The sequence below is a fragment of the Bombina bombina genome, chromosome 1 (assembly GCF_027579735.1).
Source record: "Bombina bombina isolate aBomBom1 chromosome 1, aBomBom1.pri, whole genome shotgun sequence".
In the NCBI taxonomy this organism is placed as follows: domain Eukaryota; kingdom Metazoa; phylum Chordata; class Amphibia; order Anura; family Bombinatoridae; genus Bombina; species Bombina bombina.
This window is the reverse complement of record NC_069499.1, coordinates 77,669,419-77,689,415: the sequence shown is the minus strand read 5'-3', so window position 1 is coordinate 77,689,415 and position 19,997 is coordinate 77,669,419. Positions and strand designations below refer to the sequence as shown.

Below are 19,997 nucleotides of genomic sequence, written 5' to 3'. Positions count from 1 at the left end.
CAGCTGCTTAACGTATTGAGGGGTTGTCTTATTTAACATTTGAACTTGTTTTGAAAACCATAGGAAAAGCCACTTTCATAATAATTTCGTAATAGTGGTGGCACTTCTCAAGTGCTTTGAATCTAGTAAGTGATTTTTGTCTTGTGTGTGGGCAATTTTGCACTATTGTGGCGTCTTCTGTTTCTCTCCCACTTTCGTAATAAGTCAATGGGGAAGGATAGCAGTCACTTAATACAAAGTGATTTTATTGGATTATGTATGAAGTACATGTAAAATATGAGCCTTTCTTTAATCAGTGTCATGTTTTCTGGTTCTGCTATCAATTCAACTTTCCAGAGCAAATAAAAGATGTTTAAATATTTTGAATTTACAATGCAGCATATGCTTTAAGGAACAGTCTAGTATAAATTAAACTTTCATTATTCAGATAGGACTTTTAATTTTAATCAACTTTCCAATTTACTTTTATCATCAAATTAGCTTTTTTCTCTTAGTATTCTTAGTTTAAACTAAACATAGGTAGGCTCATATGCTAATTTCTAAGCCTTTGAGGGCTGCCTCTTATCACATGCTTTTTAAATCTCTTTTCAACACAAAGAGACAGAAAGTACACGTGGGCCATATAGATAACACTGTGTTCAGGCACAGGGGGTTATTTAAGATTTAGCACTAAACAGTCACAGTCATGTGATCAGGAGACTGGAAGAAGGTTCCTAGGTACAAGGTAATCACAGAGGTAAAAAGTACATTAATATAAATGTGTTGGTTATGCTAAACTGGGGAATGGGTAATAAAGGGATTATCTATCTTTTAAAACTATAACAATTCTATGGTAGACTGTCCCTTTAACCCACACTGGCAGAGAAAGAAAATCCTCCATAAAATAATACTTTACAGGTCTATTGTTTTGATCTATTTAAAATTGCTAATGGTTGATGCCAGGGTTAGGATTTATTAGTGTTCCTGTGCCCTGCTTACCTGGAGGTGCATGTTTTCTCCAAGTCCTCTTATCGCCCATCTAAAGTGTACCATGGACACCTGGAAACCAGCGATGAGTTAGCCTGTGAAAGCTTTACACCGTTTGTTTTATATGGAGACACACCTGTTTGCCTAATTATGGGATCTATACAAATGTATGGTTGCAATAGCCCTTGACAGTAAAAATATAATCGTATTTAGAGTATTTTCTGTTTTGCTTTTTATTAATGGTTCCATGGTATGTTTTCCCTCCCATTTTACTACAAATGGGCCATATTAAAGTGAATATAAAGTTTAATTAATAAGTGCCTTGTATCTAAAACTGATCTTAAAAACAGGGGCACTTACATTAAATTAAACTAAACTACAATGACGCTTCTTTTTTTAAAAATACTTACCTTTCTTTATGGAAAACAGACCGGAGATTCTCCGCCCGCATCTCCTGCAGTAGTTGGCACAGCAATTACGAATCCGACTTTCTCCAATCGTTGTGTGCACCCTTTGGCGTCCAGCTCGTGGGGCACACAATGATTGGAGGAAGCCGGATTTTGTCATCGCTGTGCTAACTTCAGCAGGAGATGTCTGCTTTCCATAAGGAAAGGTAAGTATTTTAAAAAAGAAGCTTCATCGTAAAGTTTAATGAATGAAAGTGCTCCTTTTTTTAAGATTAGTTTTAGATACAGGCACTTTACATTCATTTTAACAAATGTTTGAAAAACGTTCAATGTTTTTGTTTACCATCACTTTAAATGTTGGGGGATAGTTAAACACCAGTGTTGTATAATTGTGTTAATACATTCTTCAAACCCCAGATAGCTAAACCGCCACTTTTTTTTTCTTTTTCTTAGTACTTTATATTATTTTGGTTCCAGTTTTATTGATCAGATCACGCTGTTTACCTCTGCACCCCATATTTTTCCTTATAGCACTTTTCTGCGTGCTCCCCAAAGGGATATGAAATGGCGCATGCGTAAGGATCTCCATGGCATAGTGAAAAATTGATTTCCTTATACTTTTTACCAAAAATTCATTGTTAGGCACTTACTGCCACAGACCCAAGTAAACAGTGAATTGCTCTTGAGTGAGCGATTCCATGTTTACTTTGGCTTGATCAGAGTGAAGTCTTAGAGCACACACAAAAATCTGGCCCTTTTCCAAACGCTCCTGATTGGAAGAGCGTGGTGGCACAAGTGTGCTATATTGCACATGTGTGTACCGCTGTTGTAGAAGTAAGCTTGTCAAATTCATGATTACTGATTGGATGCTGCTGAACATTGAAGATTGTGCAACCATGGGGGGCGGGGGGGCAGACATCAGAGCGAAATGTAAAATCATGTATTGTAAATATATTTTAATAGTAAAGGTTAGATGAAAGTGTATGTACAATAGAATAAATTAATAGGATTTTCCAACACGGAGTTTACCATCACTCTGCTTTTTACATTCTGTTTTACCATGAAATAAATAGTTTCATTTCTGCAGTTTTTTGTTTCTCCAACATTGGTGTGTCCGGTCCACGGCGTCATCCTTACTTGTGGGATATTCTCTTCCCCAACAGGAAATGGCAAAGAGTCCCAGCAAAGCTGGTCACATGATCCCTCCTAGGCTCCTCCCACCCCAGTCATTCTCTTTGCCGTTGCACAGGCAACATCTCCACGGAGATGGTTAAGAGTTTTTTGGTGTTTAAATGTAGTTTTTATTCTTCTATCAAGTGTTTGTTATTTTAAAATAGTGCTGGTATGTACTATTTACTCTGAAACAGAAAAGGATGAAGATTTCTGTTTGTAAGAGGAAGATGATTTTAGCACACAGTAACTAAAATCGATTGCTGTTTCCACACAGGACTGTTGAGATGAAGTAACTTCAGTTGGGGGAAACAGTTAGCAGACTTTTCTGCTTAAGGTATGACTAGCCATATTTCTAACAAGACCATGTAATGCTGGAAGGCTGTCATTTCCCCTCATGGGGACCGGTAAGCCATTTTCTTAGTCAAATATAAAAGAATAAAGGGCTTAAAAAAGGGCTTAAAAACTGGTAGACATTTTTATGGGCTAAAACGATTGCTTTATTGGGGCATATTATGCAGATTCTAGCTAATAATTGGCATTATAATCTTGGGGAACGTTTAAAAGACGGCAGGCACTGTGTTGGACACCTTTTTTAGTCTGGGGGCCTTTCTAGATATAGACTGAGCCTCATTTTCGCGCCATTACTGCGCAGTTGTTTTTGGAGAGCAAGGCATGCAGATGCATGTGTGAGGATCTAAGAATCACTAAAAAAGCTTCTAGAAGGCATCATTTGGTATCGTATTCCCCTCTGGGCTTGGTTGGGTCTCAGCAAAGCATATAGCTGGGACTGTATAGGGGTTAAATTTGAAAACGGCTCCGGTTCCGTTAATTCAAGGGTTAAAGCTCTGAAATTTGGTGTGCAATACTTTTAATGCTTTAAGACACTGTGGTGAAATTTTGGTGAATTTTGAACAATTCCTTCATACTTTTTCACATATTCAGTAATAAAGTGTTTTCAGTTTGAAATTTAAAGTGACAGTAACGGTTTTATTTTAAAACGTTTTTTGTGCTTTGTTGACAAGTTTAAGCCTGTTTAACATGTCTGTACCATCAGATAAGCTATGTTCTATATGTATGAAAGCCAATGTGTCTCCCCATTTAAATTTATGTGATAATTGTGCCATAGTGTCCAAACAAAGTAAGGACAGTAATGCCACAGATAATATTGCCCAAGATGATTCCTCAAATGAGGGGAGTAAACATGATACTACATCATCCCCTACTGTGTCTACACCAGTTATGCCCACACAGGAGGCCCCTAGTACATCTAGTGCGCCAATACTTATTACCATGCAACAATTAACGGCTTTAATGGATAACTCCATAGCAAATCTTTTATCCAAAATGCCTACTTATCAGAGAAAGCGCGATTGCTCTGTTTTAAACACTGAAGAGCAAGAGGACGCTGATGATAACTGTTCTGACATACCCTCACACCAATCTCAAGGGGCCATGAGGGAGGTTTTGTCTGATGGAGAAATCTCAGATTCAGGAAAAATTTCTCATCAAGCTGAACCTGATGTTGTGACATTTAAATTTAAATTAGAACATCTCCGCGCACTGCTTAAGGAGGTGTTCTCTACTCTGGATGATTGTGACAATTTGGTAATTCCAGAGAAATTATGTAAGATGGACAAGTACCTAGAGGTTCCGGTGCCCCCCGACGCTTTTCCTATACCCAAGCGGGTGGCGGACATAGTAAATAAAGAGTGGGAAAGGCCCGGCATACCTTTTTGTTCCCCCCCCCCCCTATATTTAAGAAATTATTTCCTATTGTCGACCCCAGAAAGGACTTATGGCAGACAGTCCCCAAGGTCGAGGGGGCAGTTTCTACTCTAAACAAACGCACTATTATTCCTATCGAAGATAGTTGTGCTTTCAAAGATCCTATGGATAAGAAATTAGAGCGTTTGCTTAAAAAGATTTTTGTACAGCAAGGTTACCTTCTACAACCAATTTCATGCATTGTTCCTGTCACTACGGCAGCGTGTTTCTGGTTCGAGGAACTAGAAAAGTCGCTCAGTAAAGAATCTTCGTATGAGGAGGTTATGGACAGAGTTCAAGCACTTAAATTGGCTAACTCTTTTGTTTTAGATGCCGCTTTGCAATTAGCTAGATTAGCGGGGAAAAATTCAGGGTTTGCTATCGTGGCGCGCAGAGCGCTTTGGCCAAAGTTTTGGTCAGAGGATGTGTCTTCCAAGACAAAATTGCTTAACATTCCTTTCAAAGGTAAAACATTATTTGGACCTGATTTGAAAGAGATTATTTCAGACATCACTGGGGGAAAGGGCCACGCCCTCCCACAGGATAGGTCTTTTAAGGCTAATAATAAGCCTAATTTTCGTCCCTTTCGCAGAAACGGACCAGCCTCTAATTCTGCATCCTCTAAGCAAGAGGGTAATACTTCACAACCCAAACCAGCCTGGAAACCAATGCAAGGCTGGAACAAGGGTAAGCAGGCCAAGAAGCCTACCACTGCTACCAAAACAGCATGAAGGGATAGCCCCCGATCCGGGACCGGATCTAGTGGGGGCAGACTTTCTCTCTTTGCTCAGGCTTGGGCAAGAGATGTTCAGGATCCTTGGGCGCTAGAAATAGTTTCTCAAGGTTATCTCCTGGAATTCAAGGAACTACCCCCAAGGGGAAGGTTCCACAGGTCTCAATTATCTTCAAACCAAATAAAGAGACAGGCATTCTTACATTGTGTAGAAGACCTGTTAAAGATGGGAGTGATACATCCAGTTCCAATAAGAGAACAAGGAATGGGATTTTATTCCAATCTGTTCATAGTTCCCAAAAAAGAGGGAACATTCAGACCAATTTTGGATCTAAAGATCCTAAACAAATTTCTCAGGGTACCATCGTTCAAAATGGAAACTATTCGAACAATCCTACCTACTATCCAGGAAAATCAATTTGACTACCGTGGATTTAAAGGATGCGTACCTACATATTCCTATCCATAAGGAACATCATCGGTTCCTAAGGTTCGCTTTTCTGGACAAGTATTACCAGTTTGTGGCACTTCCATTCGGATTAGCCACTGCTCCAAGGATTTTCACAAAGGTACTAGGGTCCCTTCTAGCGGTTCTAAGACCAAGGAGCATTGCAGTAGTACCTTACTTGGACGACATCCTGATTCAAGCGTCGTCCCTGTCAAAAGCAAAGGCTCATACGGACATCGTCCTAGCCTTTCTCAGATCTCACGGATGGAAGGTGAACAAAGAAAAAAGTGCTCTGTCCCCGTCAACAAGAGTTCCCTTCTTGGGAACAATAATAGATTCCTTAGAAATGAGGATTTTTCTGACAGAGGTCAGAAAATCAAAACTTCTAAGCTCTTGTCAAGTACTTCATTCTGTTCCTCGTCCTTCCATAGCGCAGTGCATGGAAGTAATAGGATTGATGGTTGCAACAATGGACATAGTTCCTTTTGCACGAATTCATCTAAGACCATTACAACTGTGCATGCTCAGACAGTGGAATGGGGATTATACAGACTTGTCTCCGACGATTCAAGTAGATCAAAAGACCAGAGATTCACTCCGTTGGTGGCTGACCCTGGACAATCTGTCACAGGGAATGAGCTTCCGCAGACCAGAGTGGGTCATTGTCACGACAGACGCCAGCCTAGTGGGCTGGGGCGCGGTCTGGGAATCCCTGAAAGCTCAGGGTCTATGGTCTCGGGAAGAGTCTCTTCTCCCGATAAACATTCTGGAACTGAGAGCGATATTCAATGCTCTCAGAGCTTGGCCTCAACTAGCAAAGGCCAAATTCATAAGGTTTCAGTCAGACAACATGACGACCGTTGCATATATCAATCATCAGGGGGGAACAAGGAGTTCCCTGGCGATGAAAGAAGTGACCAAGATAATTCAATGGGCGAAGGATCACTCCTGCCACTTGTCTGCGATCCACATCCCAGGAGTGGAAAATTGGGAAGCGGATTTTCTGAGTCGTCAGACATTCCATCCGGGGGAGTGGGAACTCCATCTGGAAGTCTTTGCCCAAATAACTCAATTATGGGGCATTCCAGACATGGATCTGATGGCGTCTCGTCAGAACTTCAAGGTTCCTTGCTACGGGTCCAGATCCAGGGATCCCAAGGCGACTCTAGTAGATGCACTAGTAGCACCTTGGACCTTCAACCTCGCTTATGTATTCCCACCGTTTCCTCTCATTCCCAGGCTGGTAGCCAGGATCAATCAGGAGAGGGCCTCTGTGATCTTGATAGCTCCTGCGTGGCCACGCAGGACTTGGTATGCAGACCTGGTGAATATGTCATCGGCTCCACCATGGAAGCTACCTTTGAGACAGGACCTTCTTGTTCAGGGTCCATTCGAACATCCGAATCTGGTTTCCCTCCAACTGACGGCTTGGAGATTGAACGCTTGATTTTATCAAAGCGTGGGTTTTCAGATTCTGTAATAGATACTCTGATTCAGGCTAGAAAGCCTGTAACTAGAAAAATTTACCATAAAATATGGAAAAAATATATCTGTTGGTGTGAATCTAAAGGATTCCCATGGAACAAGATAAAAATGCCTAAGATTCTATCCTTTCTACAAGAAGGTTTGGAGAAAGGATTATCTGCAAGTTCTCTAAAGGGACAGATCTCTGCTTTATCTGTTTTACTTCACAAAAGACTGGCAGCCGTGCCAGATGTTCAAGCATTTGTTCAGGCTCTGGTTAGGATCAAGCCTGTTTACAGACCTTTGACTCCTCCCTGGAGTCTAAATCTAGTTCTTTCAGTTCTTCAAGGGGTTCCGTTTGAACCTTTACATTCCATAGATATTAAGTTACTATCTTGGAAAGTTTTGTTTTTAGTTGCTATTTCTTCTGCTAGAAGAGTTTCAGAGTTATCTGCTCTGCAGTGTTCTCCGCCCTATCTGGTGTTCCATGCAGATAAGGTGGTTTTGCGTACTAAGCCTGGTTTTCTTCCGAAAGTTGTTTCCAACAAAAATATTAACCAGGAGATAGTTGTACCTTCTTTGTGTCCGAATCCAGTTTCAAAGAAGGAACGTTTGTTACACAATTTGGACGTAGTCCGTGCTCTAAAATTCTATTTAGAGGCTACTAAAGATTTCAGACAAACATCTTCCTTGTTTGTTGTTTATTCTGGTAAAAGGAGAGGTCAAAAAGCGACTTCTACCTCTTTCCTTTTGGCTTAAAAGCATTATCCGATTGGCTTATGAGACTGCCGGACGGCAGCCTCCTGAAAGAATCGCAGCTCACTTCACTAGGGCTGTGGCTTCCACATGGGCCTTCAAGAACGAGGCTTCTGTTGACCAGATATGTAAGGCAGCGACTTGGTCTTCACTGCACACTTTTGCCAAATTTTACAAATTTGATACTTTTGCCTCTTCGGAGGCTATTTTTGGGAGAAAGGTTTTGCAAGCCGTGGTGCCTTCCATTTAGGTGACCTGATTTGCTCCCTCCCTTCATCCGTGTCCTAAAGCTTTGGTATTGGTTCCCACAAGTAATGGATGACGCCGTGGACCGGACACACCAATGTTGGAGAAAACAGAATTTATGCTTACCTGATAAATTACTTTCTCCAACGGTGTGTCCGGTCCACGGCCCGCCCTGGTTTTTTAATCAGGTCTGATGAATTATTTTCTCTAACTACAGTCACCACGGTATCATATGGTTTCTCCTATATATATTTCCTCCTGTCCGTCGGTCGAATGACTGGGGTGGGCGGAGCCTAGGAGGGATCATGTGACCAGCTTTGCTGGGACTCTTTGCCATTTCCTGTTGGGGAAAAGAATATCCCACAAGTAAGGATGACGCCGTGGACCGGACACACCGTTGGAGAAAGTAATTTATCAGGTAAGCATAAATTCTGTTTTGTTTTTTTTCCTGTCTTTGTAGCAGTAGATCTTATGTATACCTCCTTTTTATTTAGCTTATGCACCACACTGTCACTACAGTGGGAACCAGAGATTATAGCAGTAGCAGTTATGTACCTTGCTGGTCGTTTGTGCAAATTTGAAATTCAGGAATGGACTTCAAAACCCATGTACAGAAGATGGTGGGAGCAGTTTGTCCAAGATGTCCCTGTTGATGTGCTTGAAGGTAAATAAACACATTCTGGAGTGTGTGGGTACATTTAAAAATGCATATGTGCTCTTAGTCTTGTGTATCATAATTAGTATATAGTTTTCTTTTTAATGACTCGATGAGTCCACGGATCATCTTAATTACTAATGGGATATTCACCTCCTGGTCAGCAGGAGGCGGCAAAGAGCACGACAGCAAAGCTGTTAAATATCACCTCCCTTCAATCCCAACCCAGTCATTCTCTTTGCCTACCGTAGTGATAGGAAGTGGTAAAGTGAGGTGTTAGAAAAGATTCTTCAATCAAGAGTTTGTACAAGGTTGTGCTGCTTTGTCCTAGGGTGTAGTTGTAGTCCATATCAGTTTGTTCAGTAGAGCAGTGGTGGCTTTAGAGCAATGGGAACTTGTGGGACATAATTCTCACTGCGCCTCCCATATTCTGATGCTGCCCTTACTCTGAAAACCTGAGGGATTTTACTCAGAACTTTCGTTTATTTACAGGTCCATGGGAGGGAGAAGACCTTGCAAACCTGGGAACTGCCTTGCTGCCAGGCAGAAGATGAGGTAAGTGCTGACTTTATTTCTGGGGGTAGAGGAACTCGGAAAAAGTTTGGGCACTTTATTGTTTTTATTATATTTATTTAGACCTCATTGAACTTGGGCTCTTATTAAAGGGTTACTCAGATTCACCTAATTTTTAGGGGACATTATGGCAGTTAGGACACAGGCACTGGGGCTGAGTAAGATTTTATATTGACCTTATGTGAGTCATGAGATTTGAACTTTTGACAGAGTGTGAGCTCTTCGGGGTTTCTCTGTTAAGTAGAGCTATCGGACTAAGCAGCGGTTTAAATTGAAGCTGTGCAGTCGGTTCTCTGACTCCCGGTGGCTGTACTTAAAAAATGGCTACCGGGAGATCACATGTTGAGATTTTTTATTTAGAAGGACTCCGATGAGCTGTTTTAACACAGTGTGAGGGTTTTTTTCCGTGAGTAACAGCGGACTAAGCAGCTTTTAAACTGAAGCTGTTCAATTTAAAATTAATCTCTTCTTTTGCTCCCGGTGCCTCTACTTAAACAATGACTACCGGGAGATGGCTATCGAAATGCCCACGAGGGGCGGAGCTTGTAAAGGGCACCAACATAGTTGCACTCCTCCTTCCATAACATAGAATTGGCACTTCCGGTTAACTGAAGGAACAGAGGATTTTATCTCTGAGTGCTTGCGTTTAAGATAACGCTATAGCAAGGTCAGGATTTCAGCAGAGAGACTGTGACACCTCAGCTGGGTCAAGCTGAGGTGCAGAATAGGGTTAGCAGTTCTCTAGTTCCTTACGTACATTTTCAGCCATTTCTGACTTCATAGGAATAAAGAAATTACTCTAACATTTAAAGAGACTGTCACGTTTGTTATATGTGGTTTTATTAACAAAGGGTTAAGACTTTATTTAAAGGGACATAATACTCATATGCTAAATCACTTGAAACTGTAAAAAGCTGACAATTAAATATCACCTGAGCATCTCTATGTAAAAAGGAAGATATTTTACCTCACAACTTCCTCAGCTCAGCAGAGTAAGTTCTGTGTAAAAAGTTATACTTCACCTGCAGTCCAGCTGCAGGTAAGAAAATGAAATGAGCAGCAGCCAATCAGTATCAGCAGTGCTGAAGTCATGAACTCTTTTACTGTGATCTCATGAGATTTGACTTAACTCTCATGAGATTTCATTGTAAACTTCCTTACACTGAATAGGGAAATAAGATGACAGATATACTGATTTGATGCTTAGAAGTCCTTTACAATAAGATGTGGCTACTGAGAAATTTTTGAGGTAAAATATTTTTCTTTTTAACATAGAGATGTTCAGGTGATATTTTCTAGTCGGCTTTTTACAGCTACACTGCATCACTTTCAAGTGTTTCAACATTTGGGTATTATTACCCTTTAATTATCTTCCATATATGAGTCAGATTAATTAAGGAAGGTGCCCATAAAATTTTATAACACACATGCAGTGCTCTGCAGTTCCTTGGAAACTCCATCTGGAGTTGCTGCGCAAGACATTGCTTCTTTAATATCATGGCGATATCTGTGAACAAAAAAGTAACGTTTATTTCAAGTACGTTTAAAAAAAAAAAAAAAAGTTTGGAATGTATTAGGTTTCTGATGACCAGGTAATACCTCAGCAAGTTTAAGCTGAGGTGTAGATAGTTTCTGCAATGTTTGCGTGCTAATTTAGCTTACTTCTGCACACAAAAATAGTTTCTTTTTAAAATGTAAAGAGACAGTAACGTTTTTAATGTGTTCATTTTTGTTATCGAATTCCAACTGTTTATTAGTGTAATTCATCCTTTGTGACTCAGGATGATCTAAGAGGCCCTGCTATAAGGTTCTCTTGTTTTAGGCTTGGATACCAATGTGGTATTACCAATCCACTTCTATTTCTCATTTATTGAGAGATCTTTAATGATAAAGATATACTTGTTCTGAACCTACTCCTTCTAAGGCACATGCTGCTTAGGAGCCTATTGACAAGGGTCAAGATATGACACATTCTTCTAAGGTGTCCCATAAATAACAGTTTATAGCCCACATGCAGTGCCCTGCGTTTCCTCTCACACTCCACCTGGAGTTACATTGCATTTAATACATTGTCGCTGTAGGGAAAAATCTGCAAGAGTCCTATTCAATCAGAATGGTGTGATTGACTCAGTTATAGCTATTCCGAATATTTCTTCCCTATAACTAAAGGAGGAAGATATTTCGGTAGTACCGGATAAGAAATTCCCAGTCTTGGATGAAGTAATCCCCTTATCCGATTATGAGCTTGTTTTCTTTCTGTTTTAGCTTGAACACCTCCATTTGTTATTGAGGAAGTTTTGGCTATTCTGGATGACTCAGTCACCAGTAGGTTATACTAATATTGTGATAGGGCTATAGAGTTTCCCCTTTTTCTCCTATTCTTAAAAAGAAGGTGATACCCAGGGGGGAATGAGAATTTCCGCATTAGCCAAGGGAGATACTTTTAGCATGGAGGATAGTAGTTCCTTCAGGACTCTATGCAGATGAAGGACCCTACGGTTAGAGGTTAATGGGTTTACATTGTCAACCTGCGGTTGGTTTGGCTATTGTTTCCAGCGCGGCGGTGTACTGGTTTGATGCGTTATCTGTTTCTATTGGACAGACTCTATTCTCGCAGGGATAGGAGAAGGAGGGGAAAACAGTCCAAGAAGCCTGCTGTTGACTCAGACAGCATAAGAGGTGTGCACCCAATCCGTAAGGGGGCAGGGTCTCCCTTTTCAATCAGGTTTGGTTTTGTGATCATGATCCCTGGGTGGTGTACATTGTGTCCCAGGGATACAAATTAGAGTTCAAGACTTTTCTATCTGTCCATCCTAGTCCAGGCGCCATCCTTACAACAAGCAAGATTCCACACGAATATGATGCTATCCTTCCTGCATTTTCATGCGTGGAAGATAAATTTGTAAATGAGTTCCCCAGTCCCAAATTCAGGGGTAGCTTTCTTCGGAAGCTTAATAGATTCCCTATCAATGAAGATTTTTCTGACTAGAGTCAGGAATTCAAAGTTTTGATACTTGTCTAGTCCTTCAGTCCACTCCTAGGCCATCAGTGACTCAGTGCATGGAGGTAATCAGGCTGATGGTGGCGACAATGGACATCATTCCGTTTGATTGGGTCCACCTCAGACCTCTCCAATTAAGTATGCTCGGGCAATGGAACGGAAATTTTGCAGATTTGTCTCCTCGAATACTACTGGAGCAGGAGAGAAGGGATTCTCTTTAATGGTGGTTGTCTCTGGATCATCCCTCCCAGGGAACCTGCTTCCGCAGACCTTCCTGGGTTATTGTGACAACAGACGTCTGCCTTCTAGGGTGGGGAGCAGTTTGGGGCTCCCTTAGGGCTCAGGTAGGTTTGGACTCATTCAGAGTCTGTTCTTCTATAAACATTCTAGGGCTGAGAACGATTTTAAATGCTCTTCTGGATGGCCCCAGTTGGTCTCGGTTCTGTTTATCAGATCCCAGTCGAACAACATAACTTCAGTGGCTTACGTCAATCATCAGGGAGGAACGAGGCGTACCTTAGCGATGACAGAGGTATCCAAAATAATTCAGTCGGCGGAGGCCCATTTTTGCTGTGATCAAGATCAGTGCTGTGTTCAAGCAAGTTACTCCTCCGTGGAGTTTGAATTTAGTTCTTAAAGAGTTTTCAAGGGTTGATATTTCTTCTACTTGCAGAGTATCAGAACTTTCGGCTTTACAGTATGAGTTCTTTTACCTTATTCCTCATTCTGATAAGGTAGTTTTATGTACTAAGTTAGGATTTCTTCCTAAGGTAGTTTCTGCCCGGAACATTAATCAGCAGATTGTTGTTCCTTCCTTGTGTCCCAATCCTCTCTTCAGAAGGAACTTATCTTGCACAACTTGGATGTGGTTCGTGCCTAAGTTTCCCCTGCAGGCGACTAAGGATTTTAGTCAGTCCTCTGCATTGTCTGTAGTTTTATCTGGAAAACGTAAAGGACCGAAAGCTATGGCTGCTTCTTCTTTTTTTTTTTTTTTTTTTTTTTTTTTTTTTTTTTTTTTTTGCCTGAGGAGTATTATTCGTTTTGCATAGGAGACTGCTGGACAGCAGCCTCCAGAGAGAGTTACGGTTCATTTCACAAGGGCTGTTGCTTTCTCATGGGCATTCAAGAATGAATCTTTGAATGTACAGTAATTAAGATGATCCGTGGACTCGTCGTGTTATAAAAAGAAAACAAAATTTATGCTTACCTGATTTATTTCTTTTTTGACACGATGAGTCCACGGCCCGCCATGTTTTTGTAAGAGACAGGTTGTTGAGTTTATAAACTTCAGACGCCTCTGCACCTTATTGCTTCTTTTCTCTCCTTGACTTCGGTCGAATGACTGGGTTGGGAGTGAAGGGACGTGATATTTAACAGCTTTGCTGTGGTGCTCTTCGCCGCCTCCTGCTGACCAGGAGGTGAATACCCCATTAGTAATTAAGATGATCCGTGGACTCATAGTGTCAAAAAAGAAATGAAATAAATTTATCAGGTAAGCATAAATTTTGTTTTATACTCGCATCGTATTGTGACAGCTCTTGTAAAATCCTGTATTAATTAGAATGCATGTCTTTTTTTTAAAAAGAACTGAGATAAGGGCGGGGTTTGCCTAGGCTTAGATACAAGGTACAGAGGTAAAAAGTATATTAACATTACAGTGTTGATTATGCAAAACTGGGGAATGGGTAATAAAGGGATCTTTTTTTAAACAATAACAATGTTTAAGTAGACTGTCCCTTTTAATCTTAATTTGGTCAACTTTCATTTTTACACTTAAGTCCATAGAAAATACTGAGCTTACACCTGTCTAATCAAAAACTGGTCATTGTAGCTTGCCTGAGCCACAATCAAAACATTGCTTTCAGGGAGAGACGCATATAGATGAATGAACCTATATACTAGAAAATATTTAGTTTTTTTGTTACATGGTGCCACCATCATAGCAAGGCAGATGTGTTTATAGACCATTGATTTGAAATCACATTTATATATTGTCAGGGGAAGGGGACACAGTCCCCAAAACATCACTAGCAATAAAATGTAAAAATGTACTGATATTTGCATCCCTTGTATGAGTCATGTTGAGTATCTGGTGTCATTTTTCTTTTGATAAATTAAATGTCATATTCCTTTTATAATCCACAGATACATTCATAATCTTTTGCAAATATTCTGGAGCTAATATAATGTTCAAGTTATTAGTGGTCAGCTATTTTAATTTCTTGTTTATAGAGTTCTTTATATTTTTGTAAGTTTACTAACATGAATTAGAGGTGTTTGCATATTTAGATATCAGCTTGCTTTTAATGGGTTACTTGTCTATTTTTTTTTTCCCCATAGGAGTCCATTTTGTGATATTTTATGGGGGGTTTTTTGTTACTGATATTTATTATACCATTTGTATAGCATGACATAGTTCTTGGAGTCCTACTTTATATAAAAAATAATACATGAGGTATGTCGCATGAATTTCAAAGGTACATTAAAACCGAAAAAAAGTTCATTCTTCACTGTATAACCTTTTTGAAGTTAGCCTTCTGCTTTTGCTCATAGTGCCTACTAGCATTGAGTGTAACTCTTAATATTTTAGATTGAATCGGTTCTGGAACTTTTGGATTGATTTGTTGTCTCCAATTGGCTAAATAGTTTTTCTTTCCTGAGATATATCTATGGATCTGTTGCATTTCTTTGCTAGTGTCTGTGCCTTCTCTATTAAGAATAGATGTCTCCTGTGGTTTGAGTTCAAGGGTTAAAAATATATTTAAAGGGACAGTCTACACCAGAATATTGTTTTAAAAGATAGATAATCCTTTATTACCCGTTCTCTAGTTTTGCATAACCAACATTCTCTAGTTTTGCATAACCAACACTGTTATCTTAATACACTTTTTACCTCTGTGATTATCTTGTATCTAAGCCTCTGCAGACTGCCCCCTTATTTTAGTTATTTTGACAGATTTGCATTTTATCCAGTCAGGGCTGGCTCATAGGAGCTTCACATGCGTGAGCACAGTGTTATCTATATGAAACACATGAACTAACACCCTCTTGTGGTGAAAAACTGTCAAAATGCCCTGAGCTAAGAGGCAGCCTTCAAGGGCTTAGGAATTAGCATATGAACCTCCTAGGTTTAGCTTTCAACTAAGAATACCAAGAGAACAAAGCAAAATTGGTTATAGAAGTAAATTGGAAAATTGTTTAAAATTACATGCCCTATCTGAATAATGAAAGGTTGTTTTGGACTAGACTGTCCCTTTAAGACATGTCTCCCCACACACCACCACCAACTCCCTCCATCTTGTAGTTTGTTCTCCACCAGTTCATTCAAGAAGCAAAGATTCTGACTTGGTCTGAGACAATGATGCTGTTATGCCTAAGTCAGGCAACATATAAAGGTTCTACGAGGAGTTTATGGTTTGGGGCAAGTTGTTGTTTTTTTTATTTATTTTACTTAAAGGTCAACAATATTGTTTATTCAGATATGTTATTGAACTGCCCAAAGACCAACATTTTTTGTTTTTATTTTTTTCCCTTTTCTTCCATATAAATTTGCTCTTCTGTAATCTATTTGGAGTCTTCTGTCTTTGAGTGATTCATAGAATCGTGAAGTAATTATTAGTACGTAAGCTATTTTTATGACTGATCTCAGTTTGAAATAGAAGATAGGTTAACACTCTTCTGGAGAGTAAAACAAGATGGCAGCACCGCCGATCTGATGCTCTACTGCCTAGACATGGAGAAGAGCTTTTGCTTATTTTCATCTATAACATTTCTTGTTGATCCAGTATGTATTGGGCAACAAACGTTTTCCTAAATAAATGAAATGTGTTTTGCTAAGAGGCAGCTTACATTGTAGCACACTATATAATGAGAGTTTTTATGTTTCACATAATGTCTTTCTAAAACTGACAAGTTGTAAAAGCGTAAATCTATTATAGAAACAAATTCTTATACATTAATATCTGAATGCTATTTGCAGATATCTGTCATCAGATCCTTGACCTGTACTCTCAGGGAAAGCAGCAAATGCCTCATGGATCACAACAGACGCCTCCACAGGTCCAGGCACAGATTGCTGCTGTTCAACCCCAGCAGCAGTCTCAGAGTGCAGAGCCACAGGCTGCGCAACCAAAAGAAACGCAACCTGCTGGATCCCAGCAACCTAAAAAGCCCTCCCCCCAGTCAAGTCCTCCAAAGCAAACAAAGAGACCCATGGTAAGTTTAAAATGTGTGTGAATACAATCTATATACTAGAGCTAAAAGAACAATATTTATATAACATTGTATTTTATTTCAGCCTGTTTCTCCTAAAGAAGAAAGCAAAAGTTTGGGTAAGAATTTTTATGTCCTTTTTTTTTTTTATGTTTATTTTTAGTGGTGTAACCAGGCCTCAACATTAACACATTTTCATATTTAATATTTTATTATCCTTTATTTATAAAGAACCAACATATTATGCAGCCACTATGTCATTGGGTATAAAAATTGCAAATGAGAATTATCGGTAGACTTTCACATGAACTGTAATGGCCTGTGGATCACTTAGCTTTAAAACCTCTTAACATAAAAATAGTTCCAGAAAATAGTTACATAGCGGCTAAATACACACAATTTAGTTACAGGAATTGGTAAAGTGTCATATTTTATTATTTTGGACAATGTTACCTTAAAAAAAAAAAAAAAAAAAGGGTCTGTATCCTACACTGATAGTTCGGTCTTTTGTTGCAGTATAATGTCCACTCCTCCTGTATCAGGCTTATACTTGTATTCTGTGAATTCCTGCACATGCTCAGTATGAGCTGGTGACTCAGTAAATATAAAAAGACTGCCACCCATTTTATTAATGGAAGTAAATTGCAAAGTTGTTTAAAATTGCTTCTCTATCTGAATCCTGAAAGTTTTTAATTTTGTTTAAAAATCACCATGGATAATGAAAAAAACAACAAAAAACTGATGGGACTGGGACTGTATTGCACTCTGCTCTAGGAGAGGGGATTGAAAAATCTTTTACTTGTAAGATAGGCAACCACTTTGTATTGGTAAAGACTGTTTCAAGATAAAACTCACCTGAGGAAGGGAATATGCAAACACCATGGACTTGCATTAGTCATTTATATGGTGCTTTAGACCAAATCAAACATGTTGTAATTGTAATATAAAATGTTAACTTATGTGTAGTGAAATAACTGCTGTAATATACTTTCATTATTTTGTCCCCCTTTTGCCTGAATTTTTAAAGTGATAGTGCAGTCATGTTGAAACCTCTTCTACTAAACACTATTAGGGACGGGTAAAATGGCTGTGTGGAATGTAGCAATGTTGAATGGACTTTTAAACCTAAGTAGTTACTGTAACACTTTTATATTCCACTCTGGCACTGTTTGCACAATTTGCTTGTCCCTAATTCTCCTCAGCAGAAGAGATGAGATGAGAGAAACCTAGGTTTGAACTTGCCAGCAAACATTACTACATAGAAACTAAAACTTTATTCTTATTTAAACAACCAATTTAAAAAGAATACCTTTTGCATTTTATTATCAAGCTAATATTTTGCTTTGCATGCATCATTATATATAGCATTTATTAATGTTTTAATGTCCCTTTAAATGATTATAGTGCCTACATGGATTCACCACTGTCAGCACAGATACATTATTCACTTCTAAACCATTACTAAGTAAAGCCGCGTGGTCCGAAAGAGTTTAGCAAAGACTTGATTCTCTGTCCATGAGTCTAGATAATAATGTAGTTATCTCTCCCTTATTAGTGTTTGCGGTTTCATATGTATATTTATTTTAGTATAATCGTATGTATTTATTTTCCTTTCAGAGCAGCCAGCTAAAATTATCAAACTTGAGACCCCACATCCACCTTTACCCCCAGTTCTTCCTCCCCCTGGTAAGTGTCCTTGCTCTTGCGGTTCTCATGTTTGTATGTAATGATAAATGTACATAAGTAGTCTGTACAGATTGCTTTGTGTTGGCTGCGTAGCTGAAATCCCTTTTGCCTTGCACAGCTTTTGTTCTATTAATTTTTTTCTCTTTCTGTTCAAGGCTGGAATTTTCTAACAACATCTGTTAATGTACCTTTTTATTAACAGAGAGGAAACCTCTGGTAACTGCTGCAGGTGACGCAGATTCTTTGGGTGTTGCTGAATCCGCAGAGTTGACAAAAATTCAGATTCCACCTCCGGCTCATCCAGCACCGGTTCATCAGCCTCCACCACTACCTCATCGGCCGCCTCCTCCACCCCCTTCAAGTTATATTACAGGGATGTCTACCACAAGCTCCTACATGTCAGGGGAAGGCTACCAAAACCTTCAGTCCATGATGAAGACTGAGGGACCATCTTACGGGGCTTTGCCCCCCTCATATGGACCTCCAGCTCATTTACCGTATCATCCACATGTCTACCCACCTAATCCTCCACCCTCTGTTCCCCCTCCTCCTCCCTCTACATTCCCTCCTCCAAATTTACCACCTCCTACACCTGTGTACCCACCTCCACCTACTTACAACCCTAACTTCCCTCCTCCCAGAATGCCCCCAAGTCATGCAGTCCCAAGTCATCCACCCCCTGGAATCGGATTGCCGCCAACCAATTACCCACCTCCCTCTGGGCCACCTAGTGGTCAGCCTCCAGTTCCTCCCCCAATACCACCACCTGGTATGCCTCCTGTGGGGGGAATAGGTCGTTCTGCATGGATGAGATAGCATGGTGATCAGACCCAAATATGAAGAGTGTATCTGAAATGTAGGGTCAGAATGGATCAAAACTGCTTTTCATAAATAAGTAACCTACAAAAAAACTTTAAAATATTCTAAATGCAGTTTAGTTATGTTTAAAATGTGTTGCAAAGTCCAAGCAGAATTTTATTTAATTTTAATCTGTGTTGAGAAGAACTGAATCCTATATGACCACATTAAAAGGTTAAAACAACCTTTGACACTGAATGCATTGTGCAGTTTAAGACTGACTTGAACAAATGGTTACGTTGTTTTTGGCTGCATAGTGTGGCTATACTGAAAAGAAGCCGGTTTCTGGCATTACATCCTTGTGTTTTGTTTTCTTATTGAGTATAATGAAATCCGTTTGATTTCTTTTCACTGTTGAGAGGGCCATATTGGCTACGTTATTGAAATTTAACAGGTAAAGTGACTGACAACGGTTTAATCATAAGCAGAAAAATCATTTTGCTTTAGTTTTCCAATGTCTTGTTTATCTGTTAAAATGTTTTTGCAATTTTTACAAGTTTGTGTAAATAGTTTTTAATGTAAAAGGCAAAAGTAACTGACTGGCATCTAAATCTGAGATGTAACTGCCATCTTCTATCTGAATATTAAAAATAAATGCCTGAACTGTTTGTCGCAATTACTTTCTTAAGTCATTAGTTTGAGAAGTAGAATAATAAATGTTACGCAGTTGGAACTTCTTTTTTTTTTTTTTTTTTATATTAACAGCTTTATTGGTAAAAATGTTCTCCATGGAAAGACTTGAGCAAATATTAAAATCCTTAAATACACACATACATTACTTTGTCAACTTCTGAACTTGGGACTCAGCAGACACAGATTCAAACGAAAAGGAAACTTATGCTTACCTGATAAATTAATTTCTTCTACGATACGACAAGTGCACGGATTTCATCCTTACTTGTGGGATATTAACCTCCTGCTAACAGGAAGTGGCAAAGAGCACCACAGCAGAGTTGTATATATAGCTCATCCCTTCCCTCCACCCCCAGTCATTCGACCAAAGGTTTAGGAAGAGAAAGGAAAAGCTAAAGGTGCAGAGGTGACTGAAGTTGTAA

The 19,997-nt window shown here is 39.5% G+C and overlaps 1 protein-coding gene across 3 annotated transcripts in view; it reads left to right on the top strand.

Annotated features, from left to right (window-relative positions):
- The window catches only part of CCNK (cyclin K), a 71,332-nt gene extending 51,787 nt beyond the window's left edge, over window positions 1-19,545 (top strand). For all 3 annotated transcript variants that reach the window (XM_053697482.1, XM_053697483.1, XM_053697481.1), the window contains exons 7-11: window positions 8,452-8,621; window positions 16,166-16,401; window positions 16,484-16,517; window positions 18,016-18,084; window positions 18,287-19,545. In XM_053697482.1, the coding sequence (XP_053553457.1) occupies window positions 8,452-8,621; window positions 16,166-16,401; window positions 16,484-16,517; window positions 18,016-18,084; window positions 18,287-18,900 (1,123 nt within the window). In that variant the 3' untranslated portion in view covers window positions 18,901-19,545. The remainder of the gene's footprint in view (window positions 1-8,451; window positions 8,622-16,165; window positions 16,402-16,483; window positions 16,518-18,015; window positions 18,085-18,286) is intronic.
- Window positions 19,546-19,997: the final 452 nt, after the last annotated feature.